The following is a 23,355-nucleotide window of genomic DNA, read 5'->3' as shown; positions in this document are numbered from 1 at the left end:
TCTTACAGTCCATCCATTCAGCTGGAAGGAGAAAGGACTATTCTTTATATAAATGGATGGTTTAGTATATTGATTTCCTTTTCCAGCTATTTTGTGACTAGTCAGGTTGCCTTTGTTACTGTTTTCCAGTTACCTCAAAAAGGGTAAACCAGCTAAATTTTAATTGCTTTTATTGCCTTACATTGTTTACCCCTCAGCAATTTATCAAAATTACGTTTGAACTTCAAGAGGAAAAGATTATAAGAGGAAATCCTTTTAAAAATGTTATCAGAGATAAACTCAATTGAAGCTATCATAATTTTTGATTTATTTCTCTAATCTCTTGGAACACAGCACATGCTGCAGCATGATCTGCTTCCTAGCTGCCAAGATTGATGTGAAGAGGGTTTTTTAATGGCCATGATAAATGTATGTTTAAAAACAGTGCTCTCAGACATAGTATGGAACTTCTAGCATTCAGTTTACATTGGCTTTGTCAGCCAGCTTCAGCTATGTGGGATTTTGATTTACATCTAATACATCAGAGGATTAAGAATTAAATAGTTTCATATTAACCTCAGGTCACTTTACTTTTCTACTCAAATTTATTCAAAAGCTAACCTCGGGGGATAATCCAAACAATAAGCAAATGTGTGGCAGCAAAGCAGAGTGATAAAAATGCTCCTAGCTGCTTGCCAGTTTGGAGGTTTTTTTTCCCTAGTCTGCTTTTGCAATTTCCATGTACTGAGGTCCTGCTGTTTCCTTAGGGCAGTGGTACAGATGTCTTTCTTTAGACATTAAAGATTTATTTTATACATACAGTTGAAGCTGCTTCTCCCCAGACCAGCATAAGGCATCAAGCTCTTGTACCGGATTCTTTCAGGCTTTCTTTTGTTTAACGGAGCGATGATCGCTTAATTATCAGGGTTCCGCTGGAAACTGGCACCTTGTACTGGGCTTGAATCGAAAACACGCGAAGAGGGCCCTTTACCGCTCTTGCCTAGGAGGCGGGCTGAGGAACTACATTTCAACTAAATAGTGCGGGAACACCCCGAGGAAGCAAAGCAGCGCTGTCGGGCGTTTGCCGTGTCCTGGTACTCTCTCTGTATTAGTCTAGCGCTGGTTACCTACGGCGGGGAGCCTTCCCTCCGCAGCCGTGCTGTGCCGTGGCCCCGGGCGAGGGGCGGGGAGCGGGCCGGGCTCGCTGTCGCCCGGGAGCGCAGCCCCCGCCGCGCCCCCGGCCCCGCTGCTCTCCCCGCGCCGGGCTTCCCCGCGGCCGGCGGGCGGGAGGAGCCGCTCTTTCCGCTGGGTGTCACTCTGGGGTGGGAGAGGCGCATTCAAAAGCGGGAGGGGAGGGAAAAGCCCGCCGACAACCCCGGCCGCCCGCACCGGCAGCGCCCGCCGCTCGCCACGCCGCGGCACGGGCGGCAGCCGCTCCGCTTCCTGCGGGCCGGGGCGCTCCCGGCCCTCCGCCTCGGAGCCGGCGCCCGGCGGAGAGTGCTCGGCTGGTGCCGCCTGCGCTCCGAGCTCAGCCCCTGCGGGCGGAGGCCGTCTAACCCTTCCAGAAGGATGCTGGAGAGCGGCTGTAAGGCGGTGAAGGAGGGCATGCTGGAGAAGAGGAGCGACGGGCTGCTGCAGCTCTGGAAGAAGAAGCGCTGTATCCTCACCGAGGAGGGGCTGCTCCTCATCCCCCCCAAGCACCCCCCGCCGCCGCCGCAGCAGCAGCCGGCACCGCCGGCCGAGCCGGCGGCCAAGATCAAGGAGCTTCACTTCTCCAACATGAAGACGGTGGACTGCGTGGAGCGGAAGGGCAAGTACGTGTACTTCACGGTGGTGATGGCCGAGGGGAAGGAGATCGACTTTCGGTGCGCCCAGGAGCAGGGCTGGAACGCGGCGATCACGCTGCAGATGGTGCAGTACAAGAACCGCCAGGCCATCCTGGCCGTGCGCTCCACCCGGCAGAAGCAGCAGCACCTGGCGGCGCCCCACGGGTCGCGGCTCCGCGGCGCCTCCAACTCCGCCTAGCGCAGGTACGGACCCGGCACCGCGCCCGCCGCTCCGGCACCCGCGGGGCCGCCGCCTCTTCGCCTGACGGGCTGCCCTCTGTGCTCTCTGTTCACTGCAGGTTACGGTCACGGAGCGCTTCCGAGAAGAGCGACAGAGCGCGTTCGTGGCGGACCTGCTCCAGGGGCGCAGAAAGTGGGCAAACGCCGGAGGTGCAGGTAGACGGGAGAGAAGCGGCTCAATAGCCCGAACCTCAGCCAGCTGCTGCTGCTGCTTTGCCGCCCTCGGTGCCGAGAAGCATTTCAAATCCATTATTTATGAACCTTGGAAAGGATCCTTTGGTGCGATGGGACTTCTAGGAGACATGATGTACTGTGACTTTATTTTAATGTATTTTATTTTATTTATTAGGATTGTTTTCTTTTGGTCTTGTTTTGCTTTTGATTTTTTTTTAAGGCTTATTTGCAAGACATTTCTGAATGTAGGCCGTATCAAAAAAGTAAGGAAAAAACCAATATGCATGTTAGCTCCCTGAAAGAATGGAGAAGTTCTGGGTACTTTGACTGTGTGCAATTTGACAAAAAAGTTATTGATTTTTTTTTACCCAAAATACACTATATTCCACCAGCATGGAAAATGTGATGTGTGTTTCAAAATTTGGCTGAAACCTATTTTCTCTAATAAGAACAACAATTATAGTCTGGGGCTTAATTGTTTTTTTTTTTTTTAAATATTAAACGTGGTGGAAGATGATAAAAAGTTATTCATGCTTGGCTATTCAAAAAAGCAATGTTGCTTGTCATTCTGAGATTAAAACCAATTTGTTTAGTGTATGAGCGGAAGGAATCTGACCACCTTCTTTTGTGATACAGGAATCTGAGTTGATTCCAGCTATCTGTGTGGTGAACTTGCTCCTGGGCTGGTGGGCCAGAGCTGGGAAGTGTTCATGAACGTTTCTTAGCGTCCGAGTTCAGGGCTCCCTCTGCACGCTCAGTTTTCAAGTGATCTGCACTCTCAACCTGTGTTGCCTTTTCATGGCGTTTTTTTTATGTCTTGCATTAAACCAGTCCATAGTTTAAAATTTTATGTATGTTTTAGTGTGCAAATGGATTATTTTGGTCACAGTTTTTATAAGCTGAAAGTTGCTCTCTAGCTGAGATGAACTAGATTAATTTTGGTGTTTAGCACTGTCAGATGTTGAGAGAGGCGTGCCATCTTGCCTCTAAAAACGTTGATGAAGCCATGAAGTTGGAAAACAAAGGGCTAATTGCACAGCTGGTGTGTGTTTCTCTGCCTCACGAAAGTCAGAGGGAGTTGGGCTGCCGATGCTGGCGGGAGCGGGTCGGAGCTCCTTGCCCAGTGCAGAGGAGGGAGTCAGGCACGGGCAGTGAGCTTTCCAGGACAGGGCCCTTCTGACGATGGCTGGCTTCACCTTGGTGCTGCTACCACCCAGGTTCTCGGGTTTAAGTGGAATGGGCAGGCTGCAAGTGGGACAGAGCGATATGGCCCGTTATCTCTGATCCAAGGTAAAATGTCAAAGCCATGGAGATATTTATTTTAGCTAGTGTGGTGAGGAAAATGGCTTCTGGCCCATTTACAATTTGCATTGATATAAACAAAATCTTTTAAAGCGATACATCCAAGGCTTTTTGTGTAAATGATGTGTAATTTGACAGCAAGAGCCTTACATTCTCAATGAAAGCTTATTTCTTTAAGTGTTTAAAGCAAAAAGTTGAAGTGATACTCAAAGGGAGATTTTAGAATTCGCTACAGTGTACGTCAGTCCCTTCCTCTGCACTCTAACATTAAGTTCAATCCTGTAAGGATTAAATTGAGATCTGTGTTAGCCCTCATCTTTGTTCCTTCCCCCAGGTGTCAGGGTCACATATCTAGACAAGTAAAGCTTGTTATGGTGTAGAATCAAAGCCCTGACGATATTCTGTAGTTACTCCTGAGCGCTTCTTTTCAACCTGGCCCTCGACAAGGCTGCGTGGTGAGCTTGGGGTGGTAGATGACAGCTGTCCTAACAAAGTCACTATTTGGCGATTAATTGAAATCTAAGGTGCCCCGCATCTTCTAGGATTAGGTTCGCTGGCTTGGCAATCATAGTACTCAATTTCCACCTCTCTGTACATCTGCCATTATCATTCTGCTAACGCTTGGATGTTAGAGCTGCAAGGGGATTCTCTAATGAGCTAGTCAAAGACTCACAAAATAGACTGCAATTTGTAATTTGGCTCCTCTCTTTAGAGTGATTAACTACAGTTTACTGAGAAACTAATCCACCTTTTCAGGTATACAGACATATTGCTGATCTCACCTACTAGAATACATTTTAGCCTACTGAAGGATAAATCTAACTGATGAGAATTAATTCCTATTTGATCAGAGACACATGTATTTCTCTGAGAGAGGCAGTTATTTTTGTCCTCAGTGGATGCAAGCCTCTATATGCCACAAAAGTCTATGGATGTAGTCTAAAGCTAAAATTTTACTGTTCTTTTGGAAGTACTTGTACTTCGAAAGCTAAAGATGATAATTTTATTGAGAAAATTAACATGAAGGTATGAGGAAACTATGTTCATTTCAAATTTGCTATTCTTTTTCACTGGTTCAAGGTCAATACCCCACTTTTATGTTTCTTGTTTTAAGTTGGTCTGAAGGATGACTGAAAACCTTTTGGACTGATGTAGTTCAACAAATTTTTGCTGCTTGTCATTACCTGCTGTGTTACCAGTTAAAAAAATTTGGTGTCAGCCAGCTTCCTAGTGTGAGAGGCAGTCAGGTCAGAAAATCTACCTTGATACCTCCAGCCTGAGTGGGTGGGATGGGTGTAAGGATCAAACTTTTTCCATGTGTCTCCGAACTGTCTCCTGGAAACTGAATGGGAACAAATTGGCTGGGGTCCCCTGGGGACAGTTGGACCATGTGGCTCATGCCCTGTCAGTATAAATAAGGCTAAATTGTCTGATGGGGACAGTCTGACAACTTTCTCACGCTCTGAATTCCATGGCGTGTGGGGTTTTTAGGGCTTTGAGGTTTTTTTTGTTTTGCTGTTTTGTTTTGGTCTTTTTTTTTTTTTCTTGACTGATAGTAATTTTAGACCAACACATTTTTTGATGTTATAAGAGGTACTTCTGGGGTTTTTTTCATCTTGCCCCTCTATTACTGCATAGCCTTCATTTGAACATCTGGATTTAATACTGTCTGTTACCGCGTTGTAAACAATGACTATGAAAATAGGTTCAGCACATCATGCTCCATCTTATTGGAGCTTTGCAGGTAAATAAATTAAGTTGTCCTTCCTCTTCCAAAAAAAAAAAAACCACAAAAGGAAATCTGAGAGTATATGGCTGAAGTAAATTCATTCAGAATAAACAAAAATGCTGGTAAAACACACACAGGCAATGCTTGGTATAGATAACAAAAGTGGAGACTGTTCATAAAAAGGACAAAATTACTTGTTATAATTAAAAAAAAAAATGTAATCAAGGGGCAGATTTAGCAAAAAAATCCAAGCTCTGGTGACCAAGACAATTTAGGAACTGGGGAAAAGGAAGATCAAGTGGATGTTGTTTCTGTGACATCCTGAAGTAATTCCTCTTTTTTAAGGTTCATGATATTCAAATGCCAGCTTCTGAATTATAGCTGCAGTGATGTATGAAATGTTTTCTAGCATATTCTCTTGTGAGCAGAAATACCAGTGTTGTCAAAAAAAAATTGTGTGTAAATATGACTCATAAATGATTTCTCAGATGTGATTTATTTTTCATATTTTTCAAGATACATTCCATTTCAAATAAAGAGGTATCTATTGAAAGAATTCTCAATATGTTGGAAGAATGGTTGTTTCATGGGCTATTTGTGATGATTAAAGCCTGGTCTAAGCTTTTCCAATGACTTAAGCTTAATCTAAGAGCCTAAGAGGAATACTTTGAACCTGGGTAGGTACTCTCTGAAGACCCACTCAGATGCTCCAATTAATCTTTATATATGTAGCACCATTATGAGACTCGGAGTCCTCAGTTTTGCTTCTTGCAGTGTGTGATGTGTGAGCACCCACACCAAGTATAGCTGATTTCTGTAACACTCAGTGTCACAGTTTATGTCCAGCAGGTCTTTGGGGCACAGAATTCAGGCTCATCACTGTTGCCTGTAAATGCCTCGTTCTGTGTGACATTAGGAGTCTAAACTCTAGTATTAAATGTGCCTTGTTTCTCTTTTTTGTAGATCTTAAACAGTATGATTGAATTTCAAGTAACCTGAAATTAATCCAGAAAAAAACACTTCCACCATCTGGCATAAACTCTGACCTGTTGTTTTCTAGCTTCATGGGAAAAGAAATGAGGTATAACAAGAAAAATGTGCTGCTTTGGGCTCTCTGTAGTGCTGCAGCTGCTCAGATGTCTTGGACTCCCCTGATATGTATTTGTATTGCATCAGGTCCTCATTTTCAAGCATCTGCTGAAGGTGTATTACTTTCAGGGACACAGTGTGCATTGATCTAGACATGTTGGTGCTGTTTGCCTTCATTGGGGAGATGTCAGTAACCTCTTCCATAAGAAGGCTTTTATTGTAACAAGTACAAGTTCTCTTTTCAATAGAAAACATCCCCAAATACAGGCATTTTAATTTAATCTTGATATGCAAATTATAGCTTAAAGATCTGACCTCTCACAAGCACTGGTGCTCAGCAGCTTTGAAAAGTCAGTTAAGCATCTCTAAATTTATTTTCTATTCGAGGACCCACTGTTGCTTACAGCTGTTAAAGGTATCCCTTATAAGCTTTTAATAGCAGTGGTAAGTGTCTTTGTAGGGACATAATATAGTAGAAGTAAAAAAAGTAAAAGTTTTATCATTTGTGGTTGTTTCTGCTCCAACACCAAGGGTGATATCTTCACAAAAGTACATCAATACATGCTTCTCTGCTTTAACTTTTGATTAAGAGGATGTGAAATAAGACTGCTTATGTACTTATGGTCCATTGAAATGGTCCTAGAAATCGGCCATTATTTTTCTAACAAGGAATGTTACCTTATTAGCGTTTTCTCTTAAGTTTTCTCTCATCTGAAGTACAGTGTGGGGTACAGAGAGAAAATCTGGATCTGATTCAGAGTTCATTGAAATCAACCAGAATTTTTCCAGACTGGGACAGATGTTGGCCTTTTTCACAAATGGTGGCTGCTTCTCTTTTGATTTAGAAGCCCCAGGAATGAAACCCCAGAAGCAAGATCTTTGCCCATGAAGTGTGTCAGTATTGATGGTGTGTGATTAGGGTAACACATTCTGTCCTTTCATATTTCCCAAATAAATGATGAGGCGAGGAAGATGAAATAATGCCTATGCTTTTTGAGAAAAACAAAATACAAAAGAGGACCAATCTAAATGTGTGTGTGTCCCCCTTCCCTCAGATGAAATCTAGACCAGAATGCAATTTCACTGAATTCACAGCACAGCTGAAACGGAACAGTTTTCTTTGTAATTGAACCCAAACCAGAATTCAATGAAAGCCTTTACTCCTGAGTGCTTGTTTCTATCTGGAACATCTCAGTCCTTTTTAGAAAGTGCCAAATTACTTTCCACACCTATCCATATTTTTTAAAGTAAAATCAACCATCATAAAGACTTTCAGCTTAAGTCTTTTATAAATTTGAAATAAGTATTAAAAAAAAAGTTATGAACAGTACCATGGGTGTTTGTTATGTTTTTTTCTGTCTTTCCAGTGTGGGATTTTTGATGTGTAAGGTAAGGACTCTGGTACACACTTCTCACAGTGTTGCTTTGTGCCTTCTGTGCTGAAGATGAGCAGAGGTGCCTTTGAGCCTGCAAAGAGCTGAACATCCTCAAAATGTCCTGGCACCCAAAGGAGCTGGGAGCTGCTTGGGACCTCAGCATGAGGCTCAATTACTTGTGAAGTCTTGGCCCAATTGTACACACCAAATTGACAAAGAAAGGAACATCAGCTCCTATATGAAGCATTGGGAAGTGAGGCTGTACTGCCAGCTGGTGTCTGCATGAAGCTCGTGCTCTGCCTCAACAGCCTGGTTGGATTGTAGCACCTACAAGTTTTCCTCAGGAGACTCATAGTAAAAGACAGGGATGCTTGGGGTTTTGTTGGTTTTGTTTAGGCTTTTAGAAAAACAACAAAGTAGAGATATGTATCCCAGTACAGGCTTATCACAGGAAATTTAAATTAGCCACTTTAAAACCAGCCTTTCCTGGTCTTCTCCTAGATATCTCTGGCTATGCCAGCCACCAGTGCAGGGGAAATGATTGTTGGAATGGGGATTTGATTTACCTTTTGTGTTGTATTATGCCATAACCACAGTGGATTTTGCATAAACGATATTTCTGATGACCCTGCTTCCTAATCTTTGCTTTGCAATAGTTTGTGAGCAGCCGTAGTAGATTAACTGAACCAGAAAATATATATAGAATGACTAACCATTATAATGAAGCATACAGCCCTCTGTGGTCAGCAGAATATTTCAATTGAGACAATTTACCCCATGTTTTGTAAGGCTTCCAATGAGATGAAGAAATCACTGCTTTTGTTTTTAAGATCTTGTCTGTGTTTTGTAAATATTTCTGATATTTATGACTGTACATATGGCTTTGATTGTAACTTGCAGGAGGCTCAAGAGCTGGGCTGCATACCATCTAGGAGGAGATTATTTCATTATTGATAATTTTTGTCGGGTTTTGAGGCTCAGCCTTTAGGACCTTTTGCACCTACTGTCATTTACAAAGGTAAAAGTATAGCGGTGAACCTGCAGCTCGGAGAACACATATGGCCTGTGCTTGGGTTGGGTGCCAGAGCCAGGGTCCTTTGAGGGAATAGCTCTCCATGTTGCTGTGTGCTTTGGACCTGGGCCTGGGATGATAACTCTCTGTACCAGCGATAGCACCTCTCTGCAAGGCTCTCAGCCCACTTGTATATCATATCTCTGTTTTGGAGAAGAGGAAACTCGGGACCGGAGAGCCCATGCTGCAGCCCAAGGTCATGCCTTGGGAGCCAGAGAGCAGTGTTCCATCCATAGCCAGGGTCCCTGTCCCTGGGTGAGAAATGCTGCCTTTCCTGTGCTTGGTAGAGGCCTTCCTTACAATCCCCTGTGCATGCAGTGTCCAATCCCCCTGCCAGTGCCGCTTGGATGCTCCTTGGATGGAGACCTAAATGGGTGACTGCCATTTAAGTTCCAGCCTTAAAGATTCATCATGTTGCAGTTACTTGCTCCTTGGAGACAAGAGCAAGGCAGAAACACTTGGGCTTAACTTGGGATTTAGCAGAGTCTTGGACGACTTCAGATTATTAAATCAACTTCTGGCTATTCCCAGCACTAGGCATTGTGCAAACAGGGTACTAGGAACGAAGGGATCTGTGAATTGTTCCCTATTTCCAGAGCCACTAAGCTCCTCTATTTACTGTGGATTACGAGGACAAAGAGAGGTTATCAGCCCCATAATAACTTGAAAGGACTCTGTAGATATGAATCCAGTGTTAACGCAGCTTTTCTAACCTGATACCTGGTTTGTCAAAAAAACACAAAAGAAAATAAAGGGATTGGGGGGAGAAATAATTTTCTTTCTCTACTATTCTGCTGTCATTTAACCATTTCACTCAGAAAGGAGCTTTGAGAGAAATCCTTTTAGTCAGAGACACTTATCCCAATCTTGTTTTTCTAGCAGGAGAAACCAAAACTGACTGGTGGACAAAGCTGTAGTAGCCAACCCACTTATCCTAACTTGCTGCTGGAGTGTGGTGGGGCTGTGTGAGTGTATCTTTGTGTGCTTTCACAACAGCTCCTTCAACCATCTGTGGACCTGAAAACTCCATGTCTTTTCCTGTGCCAGCAGCTACTGCAATATGCAGATGACTTTGCTTAGGAGCTTTTCTTGTATGCAGATGAACACATGAAAAATTACTGTTCTTTTAAAAGTCAGCCTTGAACTGGAAAAGCTATTCTTTATTGTTTTTTTCAGAGGTTGCTGCTGCTTGCAGCCAGTCATAGAGCTGTGCCTCCAGCTGAGTTAAATGTGTACTGGCTGCTTTTTTCATTTTTATCACAGATCGTTAATATTTCCTGTTCCACTAAGCCACGTTTCCCTGGTACTCTTTCCTAGTGCTTGGCTCCTAAACAAAGTCACAGCTCTTGTCACAAGGCAGCGGGCTGCATACTTATCCTTTATGTGAGTGTTGACTGAGGGCTCAGCAGTAGGGAAGTAATGCTGACAGCTCTGCTCCAGGACGGCAGATTGTCAGCATTCCTCACCAGGGCACCCAGCTGGCCTGGGAAAAGGCTGCTGTTTTGGGGGTGGGGGTTGGGCCTCTAAAAGAAACTGCCTGTCCTTCCAGAACGGAAGAAGATGGAAAGGGGTGGTCAGATGGCCTCCTTCTGGTCAGAGGGAGAGTCAGACTTGTGCATCTCTGCAGAACCCAGAGCCCATTCTGCAGGCACAAGCTGAGTTGTTGGGTGCAAAGAGAGAGGGGTATCTGATGGCTGAGATGGCAGTAAGACACTATAACACAATGATAATTATGAACAATTAGCCATTTCCCCCCTCCACCCCCCTCTTCATTAAGAGAAAAGTGTAGCTTGCATAAGTGGAGAGGATGACAGGTGGGCCTGTTCCTGTGCTGGAGATTTAGCCCAGACAGTTGAGAGCAGCAGCTGCAAAGGAGCACTCAGCTTCTGCTGCCCCAGGGAAGCTGCTACAGTCACTCTCAAGCAATTTGGAAAGTGTTCCTATGTGTTTTCCTGAGGGCTTAAGAAGCTTGCAGTCCTGGCCCACAGATGGCTGGAGTTGTGAAACTGCAGCCATGGGGCAATCAGCTGCCTGCCACCCTCGAATCATCCTTAGTCATCTGGGAGGGAGGCTGAGGAGGGGCTCCCCAGACAGGAGCTGCCTCCCAGAGTGACTCGGGGCAGCCAGATGGATGGGCTCTGGACTCACCTCTGTCCTGCTGCTAGGGACATCTGATCAGAGAAGTCTTCCTGGGGCACACTTGCTCCAAAGGCTTCTGCCCTGCAAAGCAAGCTTTGTCATAAATGACAATGAAGGCACTTGCTAGCCCCCCTGGGCTGTGCCATGCCACTGGCTTGCTGGCAGCTTCACCAGTGCTGCCATTCCCAGGGTTCTGGGAGCTCTACCAGTGCAATGAGCAGCTGCATGAGGTCTGAAAGCTTCACCAGGCTCTGCAGAACACCTTTAACCCTGCAGCTTTGCTGCTAATAAGCTCAGAAACAGCTGCACTGGCATGTCTTGAATTGGGCTGGGGGAAGTTGATGCTCTGAGCTGAAGGTGCCAGGTAAACACACCTTGAGGACAGAGGTCCCCTAGCCCAGTGGGCTGGGTGCTGGTCATCCCAGGGGTGGGACTGTAGCATCCATGCTCAGTGGCACCTTCCCTTGCAAGGAAGGTCTTCCTAGTTTTTCCCTGATTCTGCTGGTTTCAGCCATAGGGCCATCCACCAAAGGGTATTTGCTTCTCAAAGGAAATTCTAAATAACTTGGACAATTTTCCTGACAGTAGAAAATCCTCAGCAATGTCTTTTGCTGCTGAAACACGGTGCAAAAGGGTGAATGCTTATGCAGGTAACCTTAATGTAATATTTTGTTTTTGTGTGGGCAATGACAGAGATCTAACACAATGCAAAGCTTGCATAAAATTAAAGTTTGTTTGTATTTGCAAATCTGTCATGGCTACAAAGATAATTTTCCTGCCTTTGATTTCCTAATGTTTTAATTTAACTGAATCTAAGAAGATTTAATGGTTAATTTTCAGAATATCACTTAAGGATTTTTTTCACTCAAAGTTGAAACCTTAAATCAAGCTGAATTTGGGAGAAGTAATTTACTTTTGCTCAGCTCTGGATATGCTTTGTCTTTCTTCAGCCCTCTTTTTGTTTTCCTCATCTCTGAGTCGAGCATGCAGCGTTTAGTGGGACCCGAGGTGACAGCAGCTGCTCCCCCACTCGCTCTGTGTGCCTCACTGATGAGGCTACTGTCTCCCAAAGCTCTGGAGCTGTGGAGCAGCCACAGCTACGTCCTCTGCTCAGTCTCTATGCAGCCATCCTCTATTAGATTTGCCCTTGTAAAGTGAAATTCTGGCATAGCAGGATCTTGCTCTTAATTCAGCTGTCACAGTCTGCACCGAACTGGCCCAGGGGTACTTGGTAGGCAAAGCCCTACAGCTGCACCAGTGTCCTTCAGGAAGGTCTTTTTATTACCACACCTTTGTTGCAGTCACTGAAAAGCATTCACAGACATTAAGGAGAGGGGTTGGTGCTCCCCCTCTCACAGCTGCCAACATTGCTTTCCACATGTGATTGATTAAGGTGAAAGCTGGTTTGCATTTGCTGCTGTCACCGCTGCCCTTCTGCTGCAGGCAAGAGTTACGGTGCACTGGAAGGCAGGAATGGTCTAAAAGCACGGGGTATTTATGTGATACTCTTAACGGGTCTTCCAATACTCTGTGTGTGGCCTTTTTTTAGCCTAGGCCTCACAGAACTGCTGTAAAATCCAGTACCTCACTGACCTGTAGCCTGGGAGAGGTCAGGGTGGCAAGGTTTGTATGTACTCCTTGGAAAAGAAAAATGCTTTTATAACACAGAATTCCCAGTTTGTGATGCAATGCAAACCAGGTCTTGTTTAGTATGATTCTTATGCAGGTGCCTAACTTCTGATAGCACAGCATTCTCTGGAGCTGACAGGGTTAGCCCAGATTTAGGGCCACCCCTGTTCCTGTGCACAAAGGCATACCAGGATACAGCTGTTTTGAGCTCCCAGATGTTGACTACATGACACTGGAAAGCTGTATCTTAAATTGACTAGTGCTGGTCTGTTTAGCAGTGTTGCTGTAGACGCTACAATCCCAGTGGGCTAAATAGCTCAGAACTGCAGTGAGCTATATTAATTGTTGCCCACTCTCAACCCATAAAACCTGTCTCTTTTTCTCCAGCCCCTTACATCCTTTACTGGCTTTTTGAAGAGGAAAGCTCAGTTGCTGTATACTTCGCTTCCCTTCTCCAAGAAACCTTGCTCTCAATTTTGTCAGCAGCTTCAAAGAGATCTCCAGGCCCCAGGTCTGCACACAGCCTACTCAGGGTATTCAGTTCCTTCATGTTCACAGAACACATGCAAGTGCGGTGCTAAGAATGAGGAAAAATGAGTCTATTCAGCAGCCAGAGATGCTCAGTAACTGCCCACCTTTCACAAGCTGTCATATTTATACCTCTTGCAGCTCAGGACATAGGAAATGTTTGAATTTTTCATATTGGATGATTTCAAAGCTCTTGGGTCTACTCCGCTAGAGAAAGTAGCCCCTGTATTTCAGTGTGCATGGAGGCGTGCACAGGAGTGGAAATGTGTGCACCCCCAGGGTCTCTCATGGGCCTCATGGAGCACCGAGGGCTCTGGGCAGGTGCCAGAGCCCAGCTGTCCACCAAGGAGGTGAGTCCCTGATAGACACATTGGGATTCCTCCTCTCTGGTGTCCTGCAGAGGATGGGTTTGTTGCTGGCATGTTGATGGAAAGTGGATGGTGGAGGGGGCTGCATAACTCACCCTCCTTCCTCTGACTTACAGCTTGGCCTCCTTGGCAACTTGATCTCAGGCTGGCCCAGGGGGAAGGACACACCATACTTTAACATTTGCCCTTCAGCCTCAGCATTACTCAGGAGCACAGGGAGAGCCTCGGTCCTCTGGCGGGAGCGACACATTAGTGAAATGGCTTAAGAAACAGTGACCTCAGACACAGCAGCTCCCGAAAGGTCTTGAGGATATGGGACACCAAGGCCTCTCCCTGCCCCTCCCTGGCCTCGTAATCAGACAGTGCCCATTTCTGAGGGAGTCTTTCTAAGAGACTTCAAAACATGCTGGTGGAAGCTTTAGTGAAGACCACACCTGGCTTTCCTCAGGTGGGCACCTCCCATGGAGATCACTTCAACCCCAGGTGAACATATTTCTGCTGCAGCCACCTTTGCCATGCTAACAGCAGTGATTAAATGGTTCCAAAAATTTAGAACAGCTAATATGAATGGGGCATTCAGGAAAATAAGAATAAAACTCTAGAGGTGTAATTATGGCACTGCTGAAATCTGTGACAGAATTTCATTGACTTCACTGAAGGACTTGCCTCTTAAGGAAATCTGAGATCAAAATGGGAAGCATGGGATCCTATTAAATTTAAGTTTGATATGAAAAAGACATTTTTTAAAAAATCAGTTGCATTTGTCATAGTTTACTTTAGCTACTCAGGTACTGGGAGAAGATACAGGCACCCAAAGGGAAAGGTACCAGATATTTGAGTGTTCACCCTCTGATATGATGATTTCTGAGAAATGAGTCCTGTTGGTCCCAGAAGAAGCTCCACGGCTTGTTTAAATAATGAAGAAAGAGCTTCATTAGCACATGGTACCCAGTTGTGCACCCTTGAAGGGCCAACTGGCCTGGGTCCAAGTCTTCAGCAGCCATTTCAACACAATTCCGGTTTCCCAATTGTCTCTGGGAATTCAGCATTTGTCAGTGGCAAAAGAAAAGCTATTGTTCAATAATTGTGAAAGTTTGCTATCTTTCTCTTTACTTACATTTCTCTGCAGGATGCTGCAGTTGAGACTGTGCTTCAAGAGCATCAGAGAGGAAGGTAAACCTCTGTCATACTGGCAGAGATGGGTCTACATGGCACCAAGAGGCTGAAATGCTGCTCTTAGTCACTTGTTCCTCAGAACTCTTAAACGACCTCTGCCTGCTTGCCAACAGCTGCCTAATAATTCTTTTCTCTTTGCAGTATAAATAATTACTGAGCTGTCTTCTCCTCTGTTGCTCACCCTGCCTCTAAGCCAGCCCTTGCAACCAGAGTTGTATTTATGCTATCGCTGAGTTTCCCTGCAAGCCCTGACACGCTGTCCCACGCAGTCTGCGAGGAAAGCTGTGCAGGGGGGTGCTTGCCATGAGGAGGGCCAGGGAGGAGGTGGCACTGTCCCACCCACATGGCTGCCTGAGGATACTCTGCCAGGCAGCTGCCTGCTCCTGGGCAGCCAGCACCCTGTGCGCCCAGCACTTGGGGTGGATTCACAGCTGCTGCCTCCTTTGCAAAAAACAATGCTGGGGGGGATAACGTGGAAGTCCAAATTTGTCACAGGGTGCTGGGAGCAGGAGCAGGTCCTTAATTTGCCTTTGCATGGTGCTACATGCCCCACCCTAGCTGCAAAGCCATGCCCTCATGCTGTCACCCGTAGCACTGGGTGGTCAGGGAGCTGGCTGCCTGGGGGCAAGCCAGGGCAATGCTGGGGGCTGCTGCCCCAAACTGCAGCACAGCAGTGCCCACGGCAGCCTGCCACACTAGGGACTGGCTGCCAACCCCACTGCAGGCTGGTCACAGCTATGTGCTGCAGCTGGGGCCACCCTAATGCTTCAACTTGAAGAGAAGTCCCAGCTGTAAAGACTGCAGCCTTCCCTGTGAGTACACATTGGCTGTATGCCCTCTATCCACACTCACTGTGTCCAAAGGTGAAGGTTCTGTGAAGAACAACCTGTACCTAGATGCCGTATCATTAGAGGCAACTCTCACTAAAGGACAGTGAACTGTTTGCCGTCAATGTCTTCCTCTGTGGCAACTCCTCACAAAAGTATGGACTTAAAACTAAGGAGCAAGTCTCTTTAGCCAGGTCCTGGTGACATTCCTACTAGTTTAATTAGGCATTTCTGCTGATAGCTGTATGAGGCATGCTGCAGGACCTGGAATAATGCTCTGCTGAACAGAGTTGAAGCCCAAAATGGTGTGATAAAGAAATGAAAAGTCTTGATCCTTTTGCCTTGTATTTGGAGTGAAATAAATTCTGGGATGCTTAAACTGGGAAGTTTCATTGAGAGGTCTGCCTAGGAGTGGGGAGGACCTCCTAGGTCATGAGGGTAGTTCACAAGGGAAACAAAGAGGTATCCATCCTTCCCTTTTGCATTTGCCTGCCATCTGCTGCACCCACTCCTGAGACTGGAGCTTTGGGTCCCAACCCCTCATCGCTTCATGATTGTGCAGCAGGTCAATGACAGGCTGCGAACCCAAGGCTGGGCATCCCGTGTCCTGAGGAAGTTGCAAATAATAGCAAAGCGATATTACCCTTTAATGACTGCTGACCTGGCACTGTGAATCCCATAGACTGGGTGTGCCATGAAGGATATCAGTTTTATTAAGTATGTCTATTTTTCTATGAGACATTGACTTCACATATCTGCAAACAGGAGACCTAAGGATTTCATCTAGCTCTGACCCTTCTTTTTCAACCTTCCCTGTTCTGAGTCACCTTCTCCTTGCCTAATTTTTCTGTTTTGCCCCAGTTATGTTCTCCTGTGAGTGTGCCTGGCTCATAGCAAACATCTCCACCATTAGCACAGGCAAGGAAGTGGTTGCGTGATGTTGCCGTCAGTGGATGGATGGTTTATCTAGTTGTAATTCCCATGGCTCCAGCTCTGTGAGTGCTTATACACAGACCTCATTTTGCAGGGGTGGCAAGGGGAAAGGTCAGTATTTATGAATCATTTCCTCCTGGCTGTGGCAATGAGGTTGGTTTGTGGAGTGAGTCATGGAAGAGCAGCCTGGAGAGGCAACGATCTCCAAGCAAAAGACCTTCAGATCCTCTAGTGACCCTTAAACACTGCAGCCATCATCTTTTCACATCCCCAGTCACAAATACCTTTAGTTACTTAAAACGCTCTGTAGGTATCATCTACCACGTCTGTGAGAAATCTTGCTTCTTCCAGAAGTATTGCAAGGACTCAAATATATGACTGCCCGATGACTAATCAATTATCACATGGCAAAAAGAGAGAAGCCTATCACACATTCCTCTGTTATATAGATGGACTTGTGTTTGAAATGACTTTGTTATGTTTGTTATGGAGAGGGAGAGGCTTCCCAAAGGGAAGTACCTGGTGAAACAGAGTAGTTGAGGCTGGATTGATTACCGCTTGGAACGAAGTTCCCATGTTAGTGCAGAAGTGATTCTGCTGCAGGGATTTATCTTTGTATTTACATTGAGAAGCCAGTGTAGTACTGCTGTCTTATGAGCTGCAAAAACTTGGAACAAGCCCATCCCCACAATGCAGAGCATAAAAACTATAATGACTGAGATGCTGAGAGAAGTTGTACATGATCCACCTCAACACTTTTGAAATAGCATCAGCAAATTACTGCTCAAAGGATGCATCCTCTCACTCAAGAGATCCAGTTTTAGAGCAGACTTCCAGGGAAAACATTTAGTTCCCTGTATTAAAATATTTTCCAGAAGAGCTGCCCAGCTGCAAGCTCTAAGATGTTCAGAACTTCCTCCAGAGTAGAGCTATTTATTTTTGCTGCCCCGTTTCCTCCATGCTCTCTATTGCTGCCATTAGGACTATTTGGAGCTGCAGTGGTGAGTCAGGCTCCTTCTCCACAGGATCCTTTAGAGGTTTCCAGCATGCTCTTTTGTCCTGGCACATGTGGGGCTGGCAGTGCCAGGACAAGTGCAGAGAGCAGGCTGTTTTCTCCAGTATTTGTCGGGATCCAGACACATTTGGTGGAACAGAGCCTGGCCAGTCCTAGAACTGTCCCTGCTGTAGATCCTGATCCCTCTTGGCTGTCAGACATCTGAGAGGGAAGCATGTCCATCCCATCCCCACCCTGGTGTGGGAATGCTCCTGCAGAAGCTGGAGTCAATATCTCCCTGCTTGTCCAGTCAGAGGCCAGAGGTTTGAGGGGCTAAAAGTAGAAGGGGAGCATGTCAGCTGGTGGTTGTTCCTGTGTGAGCCACTTCCAAATAATATTTCCAGACATTTCCCTGGCAGGGTATTCATCTGAACATCATCCTGGAGCCACGCAGGACTTTCTGCTTGGCCTTTCTCACTGCATCATAAGGCCATGGCCCTACAGCAATGACTGTTAGCTGAAAGTAACAATCTAAAACACGAAATCTAATTAAAAGGGAGATGAGCTACAGGGGGATAACATATGCTGTGCTCCCTCTCTAAAGGCAGAGAAGGCAGTTGAGGGGAGGGCTCAGAGGTGTGGAAGGGCTGGGAGGCTCAGACATCCTGCCAAGCTGCTTCCAAGCACAATGCTTGCTGCACTGAGCATAGGGGAAACCTCTGGCACCTCTGTCTGCTCTTGCACTGTGTAGGAATACATTCCTTGCAGGAATAACTTCTCTTTGGCCAAAGAGCTTCCATTTACCATGACCTTGAAGGCTCTCAGGCAGGGGAAGGACCCTGGCAGCTGAGGGTCTGCACTGCTACTGATGGGATGACACAAGCTGAACCTGTCTGGGGATCCTACCTGCCTTGTCAGCTGGAGGTGCTGGAGGCTGCCAGGAAACAGCTGTGCTTGTGCATTATGGCTTTTCCACTGCAGCAGGGCTTGGCTGGGCATCTTCTGCGGCATATCCCCCCTGTGAGGGGACAGTGCCCACTGACCCTGCATGGCCTCTGGGGGAGCGTGGCTGCTGGCAGTCTTGGCTGGGTGATGGGCTGTTGGCACTGCAACCCTGCCTCTGGCAGCCTCCAGAGAGTCTGACCACGTAGCGGGAAAGGAGGCTTTATTAAAAAATGGAAAGCACAAAATGAAGTACCCACCTCTGGCCTCCTGCAAATGATGCCACTGTGGCTTGGGCAGCTGAGCTGGTCTGGCTCCCACCATGCTGGTTGTGACTGACACTGGCAGCATGAAGTCTCAGCATTTCACACATCTGAAGGCTCAATCCTTTTCTCTGAAAGCAATCCATAGCCACCTCTGATCACCACAGAAACACAATAGCTGTCTTAATAATGTAATGAAACAAATAAATGGATTACTTTGTTCTCCAAGATAGCACGGCCAGGTAGGTCATGGTAAACACCTCACAGATACATTAGAAACCAAAGACAGTCTTAAAATTAAGCATTAAATTGTAGGCTATCATTGTAAGAAAGTAGAGATAACCGTGAGAAAGACTCTAACATTGACAAATTGTCCTCAAGATTTACTGACAATCTTCAACAGCAAAAAAGTCTCCTTGGCTCTTGTAAAAATGTTAACTGTATTTGTATATTTCCTGCCTCCAACCCAATTAAGAGTACCACCTGTGATTTGTCTGTAGGGGGGCAAACTCAGCCCAAAGATTCCATTTTCTTTGTTCTGGGGTTCTGTTCTGTTTTTAGAGCGCTTTCAGTTGGCCATAAAAGGGTTTTTGGTTGGAGTGGGGAAGAGGTTGTTAGGGGTGGTGGTTATCAAATACCATTACCAGCACAACATTTTTTTTTAGTATGTACATGTATATTTAAGGACATATACATGTTTAATGACTTATATCTTTTTCCCTCCAATATGCAGAAAATTGCTTCTTCTAGAAGGTCTGCTACTCATGTAAGTTCCTCGTGGTAAAAGAACTCTTAGGTCAAAGCTTAATTCAGTTATATAAAACAAAAAAATAAGAACTGCAGTCTTTCCAAGTGAATGAATAACAAGAGCAGTCCTGAATGCTTTTAGTGCTGATGGCTGCACCATGGTTAGCAATGAGGCACAGTAATTGTCTATTGTCAATCCCAAATCACAACCGTAATTGTCACATACGAAGGCAGGTACTGTTCATCCTCAGGGATTCAGGGCACTGTGGAACAGTATTAACAAATATAATCCCTCCATTCAGTTTAGTACTTGAAGTCTTTCTCATGTGTCTTCAGTACCTTCAGAACAGCTAGCTAATTCACAGGAAAGGCCTGAATGTGAAACACATGTTTCAGCAGAGTTTTAAATCCTCACAGTCAACATTTGGCTGGCTCTTTTTATATCCCTCAGGAGCATATTGATACTGTTGTTCAGGTACACAGTTACCCTTGGAGGTTTTTGCTTCCTTTATACCTACTGAAAGGCAGCAGGTTTGTCTTACTGACTGATCAGCTGTAATCGAGGAAGGGGTATGAGATAATTTTGAAGTTGCACAGAGCTTTTCCAGGTTGGACTCTGCTCGGTTTCTTGGCACTACAGTCTTCCACTGGGTATCCACAAGACAGTAGCATGAAGTGCCTGGACTTCAAAAATCCTTCATTTTTGCTCTAGTCACACCTATTTGTTACATTTTTCTTTACATGCCTTGATAGTGAATCCTCTGATTTAAACAAAATAGTCAAGACTTTGTACTTCAAATATGTTACTAGTGTTGAGGAGACGTGTGTATGGTCATGATCAGCACTGTCTTATCTATTCTGTATCATCACTGGTTGGACCAGCCATGTGTGTGTAAGCCAATGAGAGGGGTTTTTTCCCAACTTTCATTTTTGGTTATCTTCTTTATTTCCTTCAAGTTTCTTGTCAGAAACCCATTTAGAGAAGACAGGGAGAAATGCTCCACCTGTCTTTAGAGCCACACAGCTCTCAGGGGTGTGTGGTCTTACTCCTGAGTGTGAATTAAGGCCATTCAGACACTTGGCATTGGCCTTGGGGAGAGACAGGAGATAGGTAGATATGCCCAGACTGAAAGTCAGAGGGTTCTGAGCTATCAAATCTGTCTTTCTCTTCAGTGTGAAGAGCAGGATCTTACTCCCAGAACTTGAATGCCATTTTCTGTAGTGTATGAAGTACCCACTTATGTGTGTATTTCCCCTGTGAAATGGTTGCTTTTCTTGCTGTCCCCACTTTCTGCCTCCCAACACATTGTCAGAAGAAAGCCCAGAGATAAGTGCTCAAGCATTTCCTGGGCTCATAACTCTGTCTCCTGAGGGACAGTTAATCTGATCCATTCGAAAGCTTGAGTACCAAGTGTCATTCTGTCTCTTACATACATACTCAATGAAATTTTGAATGCTTCTTTACAGCACTGAATAAAACACTTAAAGTGCTCCTCTCTCTGCAGCTGCCTGGTGGCAGGGGTGTTTTTGCTATAATATTGTGTATCACATATCCAAATATAATGACACTCTACATATATACACATATACACACACAGCATATATTTTAAAACCATTAGTAGCTGTTTTCAGCTTTTTGGGGATGTGAGGAGCTTCTGTCATCCATGAGGCTTGTTGGGCTCAAGCAATGGTTTTAAACTCATGGTCTGTGCGTAACTGAAGGATCTTCAAAATGGAATTACAAGACCAAAGTAAAAGCCACTAGACTTAAAAGATTCTACACAGGGCTCTACATACATGGACTGGAAAACCAGTACGGGACTGAGAGTTGCACGGGGTTGAAATGCATCAAACAAGGTCTGTGACCTTGTTTCTGGTGCTTGGTAAGTGTACCCAGACTACTCAATGAAGACGCATTGGGGCAACTGACCCATATATTTAAAAGAAGATTCTTCCCAATTATCCTCCTGCTACTTTGCCTTGTCCCATGGTTGACAATCATTTACTTATATTCTACCTGCCTATTTTCACCCATCCACTTATATGGAAGCTGTGAATTTAGGTTTCCTGTAAGACAAAAAGAAAAACTCAGCTCTTAGGCTGAAGTTGTGCCAAATCTTATTTCCAGCCAGCAAATCTTTTGTTCTTTTATTTTGATTTATTTTTTTATTCCAGCCCAGTATATTGTTTCATTGCATGAAGAAAATGTTATTACAGTGGGTTCATAGAACACCTGTTGCATAAATCTTGGTGATTTTCAGAATGTGAACTCCTGCTGGCAGAGACAGCTGTGTCTCACATTAAACACAGAGTATAAGGTATCCAAGGAGGAAGGAGAGGAAAAAAAGGGCTTAAGATAAGAAAACAGTACATCAGTGGCCAGAATCTGTTGTCAAGATTTAAAAGCTAAATGAGTTACATTTGAAGAGGGTCTTAAAAGAAAGCCATTCTATTCCTAGAAGACAAAATGTGTTTTCTCAGAGGGATTCCCAAAGGACTTTTAATTTCTGACAGCAGACAGAATAGACAGCTGGTCCACATAAAAATGTATGTGGTAATTAACCTATCCCTCATATTACACCCAGAAAATATTTAACAAGCAGAGACATTGCTGAGGAATACCGACAAAAATTTGAGGGGCTTCCTTGCATGGTGCCAAACTCTTCTAACCTGCTATTCAAGGTCCTAAGTTTTGTTGGTTCAGCAACAAGTCCCTGGCACAAGGAAGGAATGTAAGGACTGCTTCCTTCATCAGCAGAACTTTGCAAATCTTGGGGTACGTTTTTTTTTTTTTTTCTATGCAGTTCAGTCTCCTCCTCCTCTCCAGCACAAATTCTACTGCCTGGTGATGGGAGTAGGGCCACCAAGTCAGGTGGCTGCTAGCCCTCCAGACAGCCCCATTCTGTGTGAGTTATTCCCCTGAAGGAGGGTGCTCAACCCCTGGCTGTGGTAGCTTGGAGGTGCCAGCATTGGTGTTCTGTGGCAGAAGTGAGGTGTAAAGGGTCCCTCCACCCACATTTTGGTTCACACCTTGCAAGGCCATCCCTCACCTGGACTCTGGGTTGGAGATAAGGACAAGACTCCCTAGCCCTGCCAAAGAAATTGATATTTTCAGAACCTTCAAGAGCAGTATGGTGTGAGCCCCATGGGGCATCTAAAACTGAGGAACCAAATTTAAGTTGAAAGAGTTAACTCAGCACAAGGAGCTGCTGTCAGAAACAAACACATTATAGTAAAAAACAACTCTCAGAAGCAGCAGTGGAAATTTTGTCTATGCACAAAGGGGAATTAGGTCTTCAGGGAACAGCCTTAGAAGCAAATTAGAATAACACTGTAGGAAGGATGATGGTATGAGAGAGGTCAATGTTTGCAACTAGATCAGAGTGGACTTTTCCTTCAGTGTTTGATTATTTGTGCTATTACTTAGATCACGTCAAGTTTACTCAAGCATAGTCGTATAGTGTTCTCCAAAAGCTTATCCCAAATATTTTAATTCACTTATTTCTCTCATCCGCTTCCCTTTCCTCTTCCACTTCACTATTACAGATGTCAGATCAACAAATAAAGTGTGTGGGCAGAACAATGAAACTATTCTCTTGTAAAAAAAGAAGAGATTATTTCATTCTCCTGCTATTAACTTTAAAAGAAAAGGCCTTTTGTACCTTTTATACAAGCGTGTGCAATGATACGATTGTGTACCTCATCTCCTTAACTTCAGAGGAAATGATTCATGAAGAACAGTATATGGTTGTAAAGGCTGTGGGTATACCCTGAAATTCCTTTTACGTCGTAACTGTTTTCAAGTAAGAAATAATAATTCCTGAGCATAATGTGAGACAAGCAACCTGGACTGAGCTGCTTCCATCCCCCTCCACTCTACTCCAAAGTCGTGGCTGGGCTGAGAAAGGGCCTGAGCAGTTCTCCATTTATTTATATTTATTTATTTTATAATTGTATCTCCATGTATTTATATACACTACCTGATTATCCTTACTTTCCACATTAATTTTTATTGTGAGGAT

The 23,355-nt window shown here is 44.9% G+C and overlaps 1 protein-coding gene across 1 annotated transcript; it reads left to right on the top strand.

The window, feature by feature from the left end:
- Positions 1–1,399: 1,399 nt before the first annotated feature.
- Positions 1,400–5,806, top strand: PHLDA1 (pleckstrin homology like domain family A member 1). Its single transcript, XM_064419559.1, has 2 exons — positions 1,400–2,009; positions 2,105–5,806. The coding sequence occupies exon 1, from the start codon at positions 1,549–1,551 to the stop codon at positions 2,002–2,004; it is 456 nt and encodes a 151-aa protein (XP_064275629.1). The 5' UTR covers positions 1,400–1,548; the 3' UTR covers positions 2,005–2,009; positions 2,105–5,806.
- Positions 5,807–23,355: the final 17,549 nt, after the last annotated feature.

Source organism: Passer domesticus, chromosome 5 (genome assembly GCF_036417665.1).
Source record: "Passer domesticus isolate bPasDom1 chromosome 5, bPasDom1.hap1, whole genome shotgun sequence".
In the NCBI taxonomy this organism is placed as follows: domain Eukaryota; kingdom Metazoa; phylum Chordata; class Aves; order Passeriformes; family Passeridae; genus Passer; species Passer domesticus.
Note: the sequence above shows the minus strand (reverse complement) of the source record. Positions and strands in the feature narration are given on the sequence as shown.

Excerpts from the sequence above, each read along its gene's own strand:
- PHLDA1 (XM_064419559.1), top strand. The coding sequence starts at position 1,549 with ATGCTGGAGAGCGGCTGTAAGGCGGTGAAGGAGGGCATGCTGGAGAAG.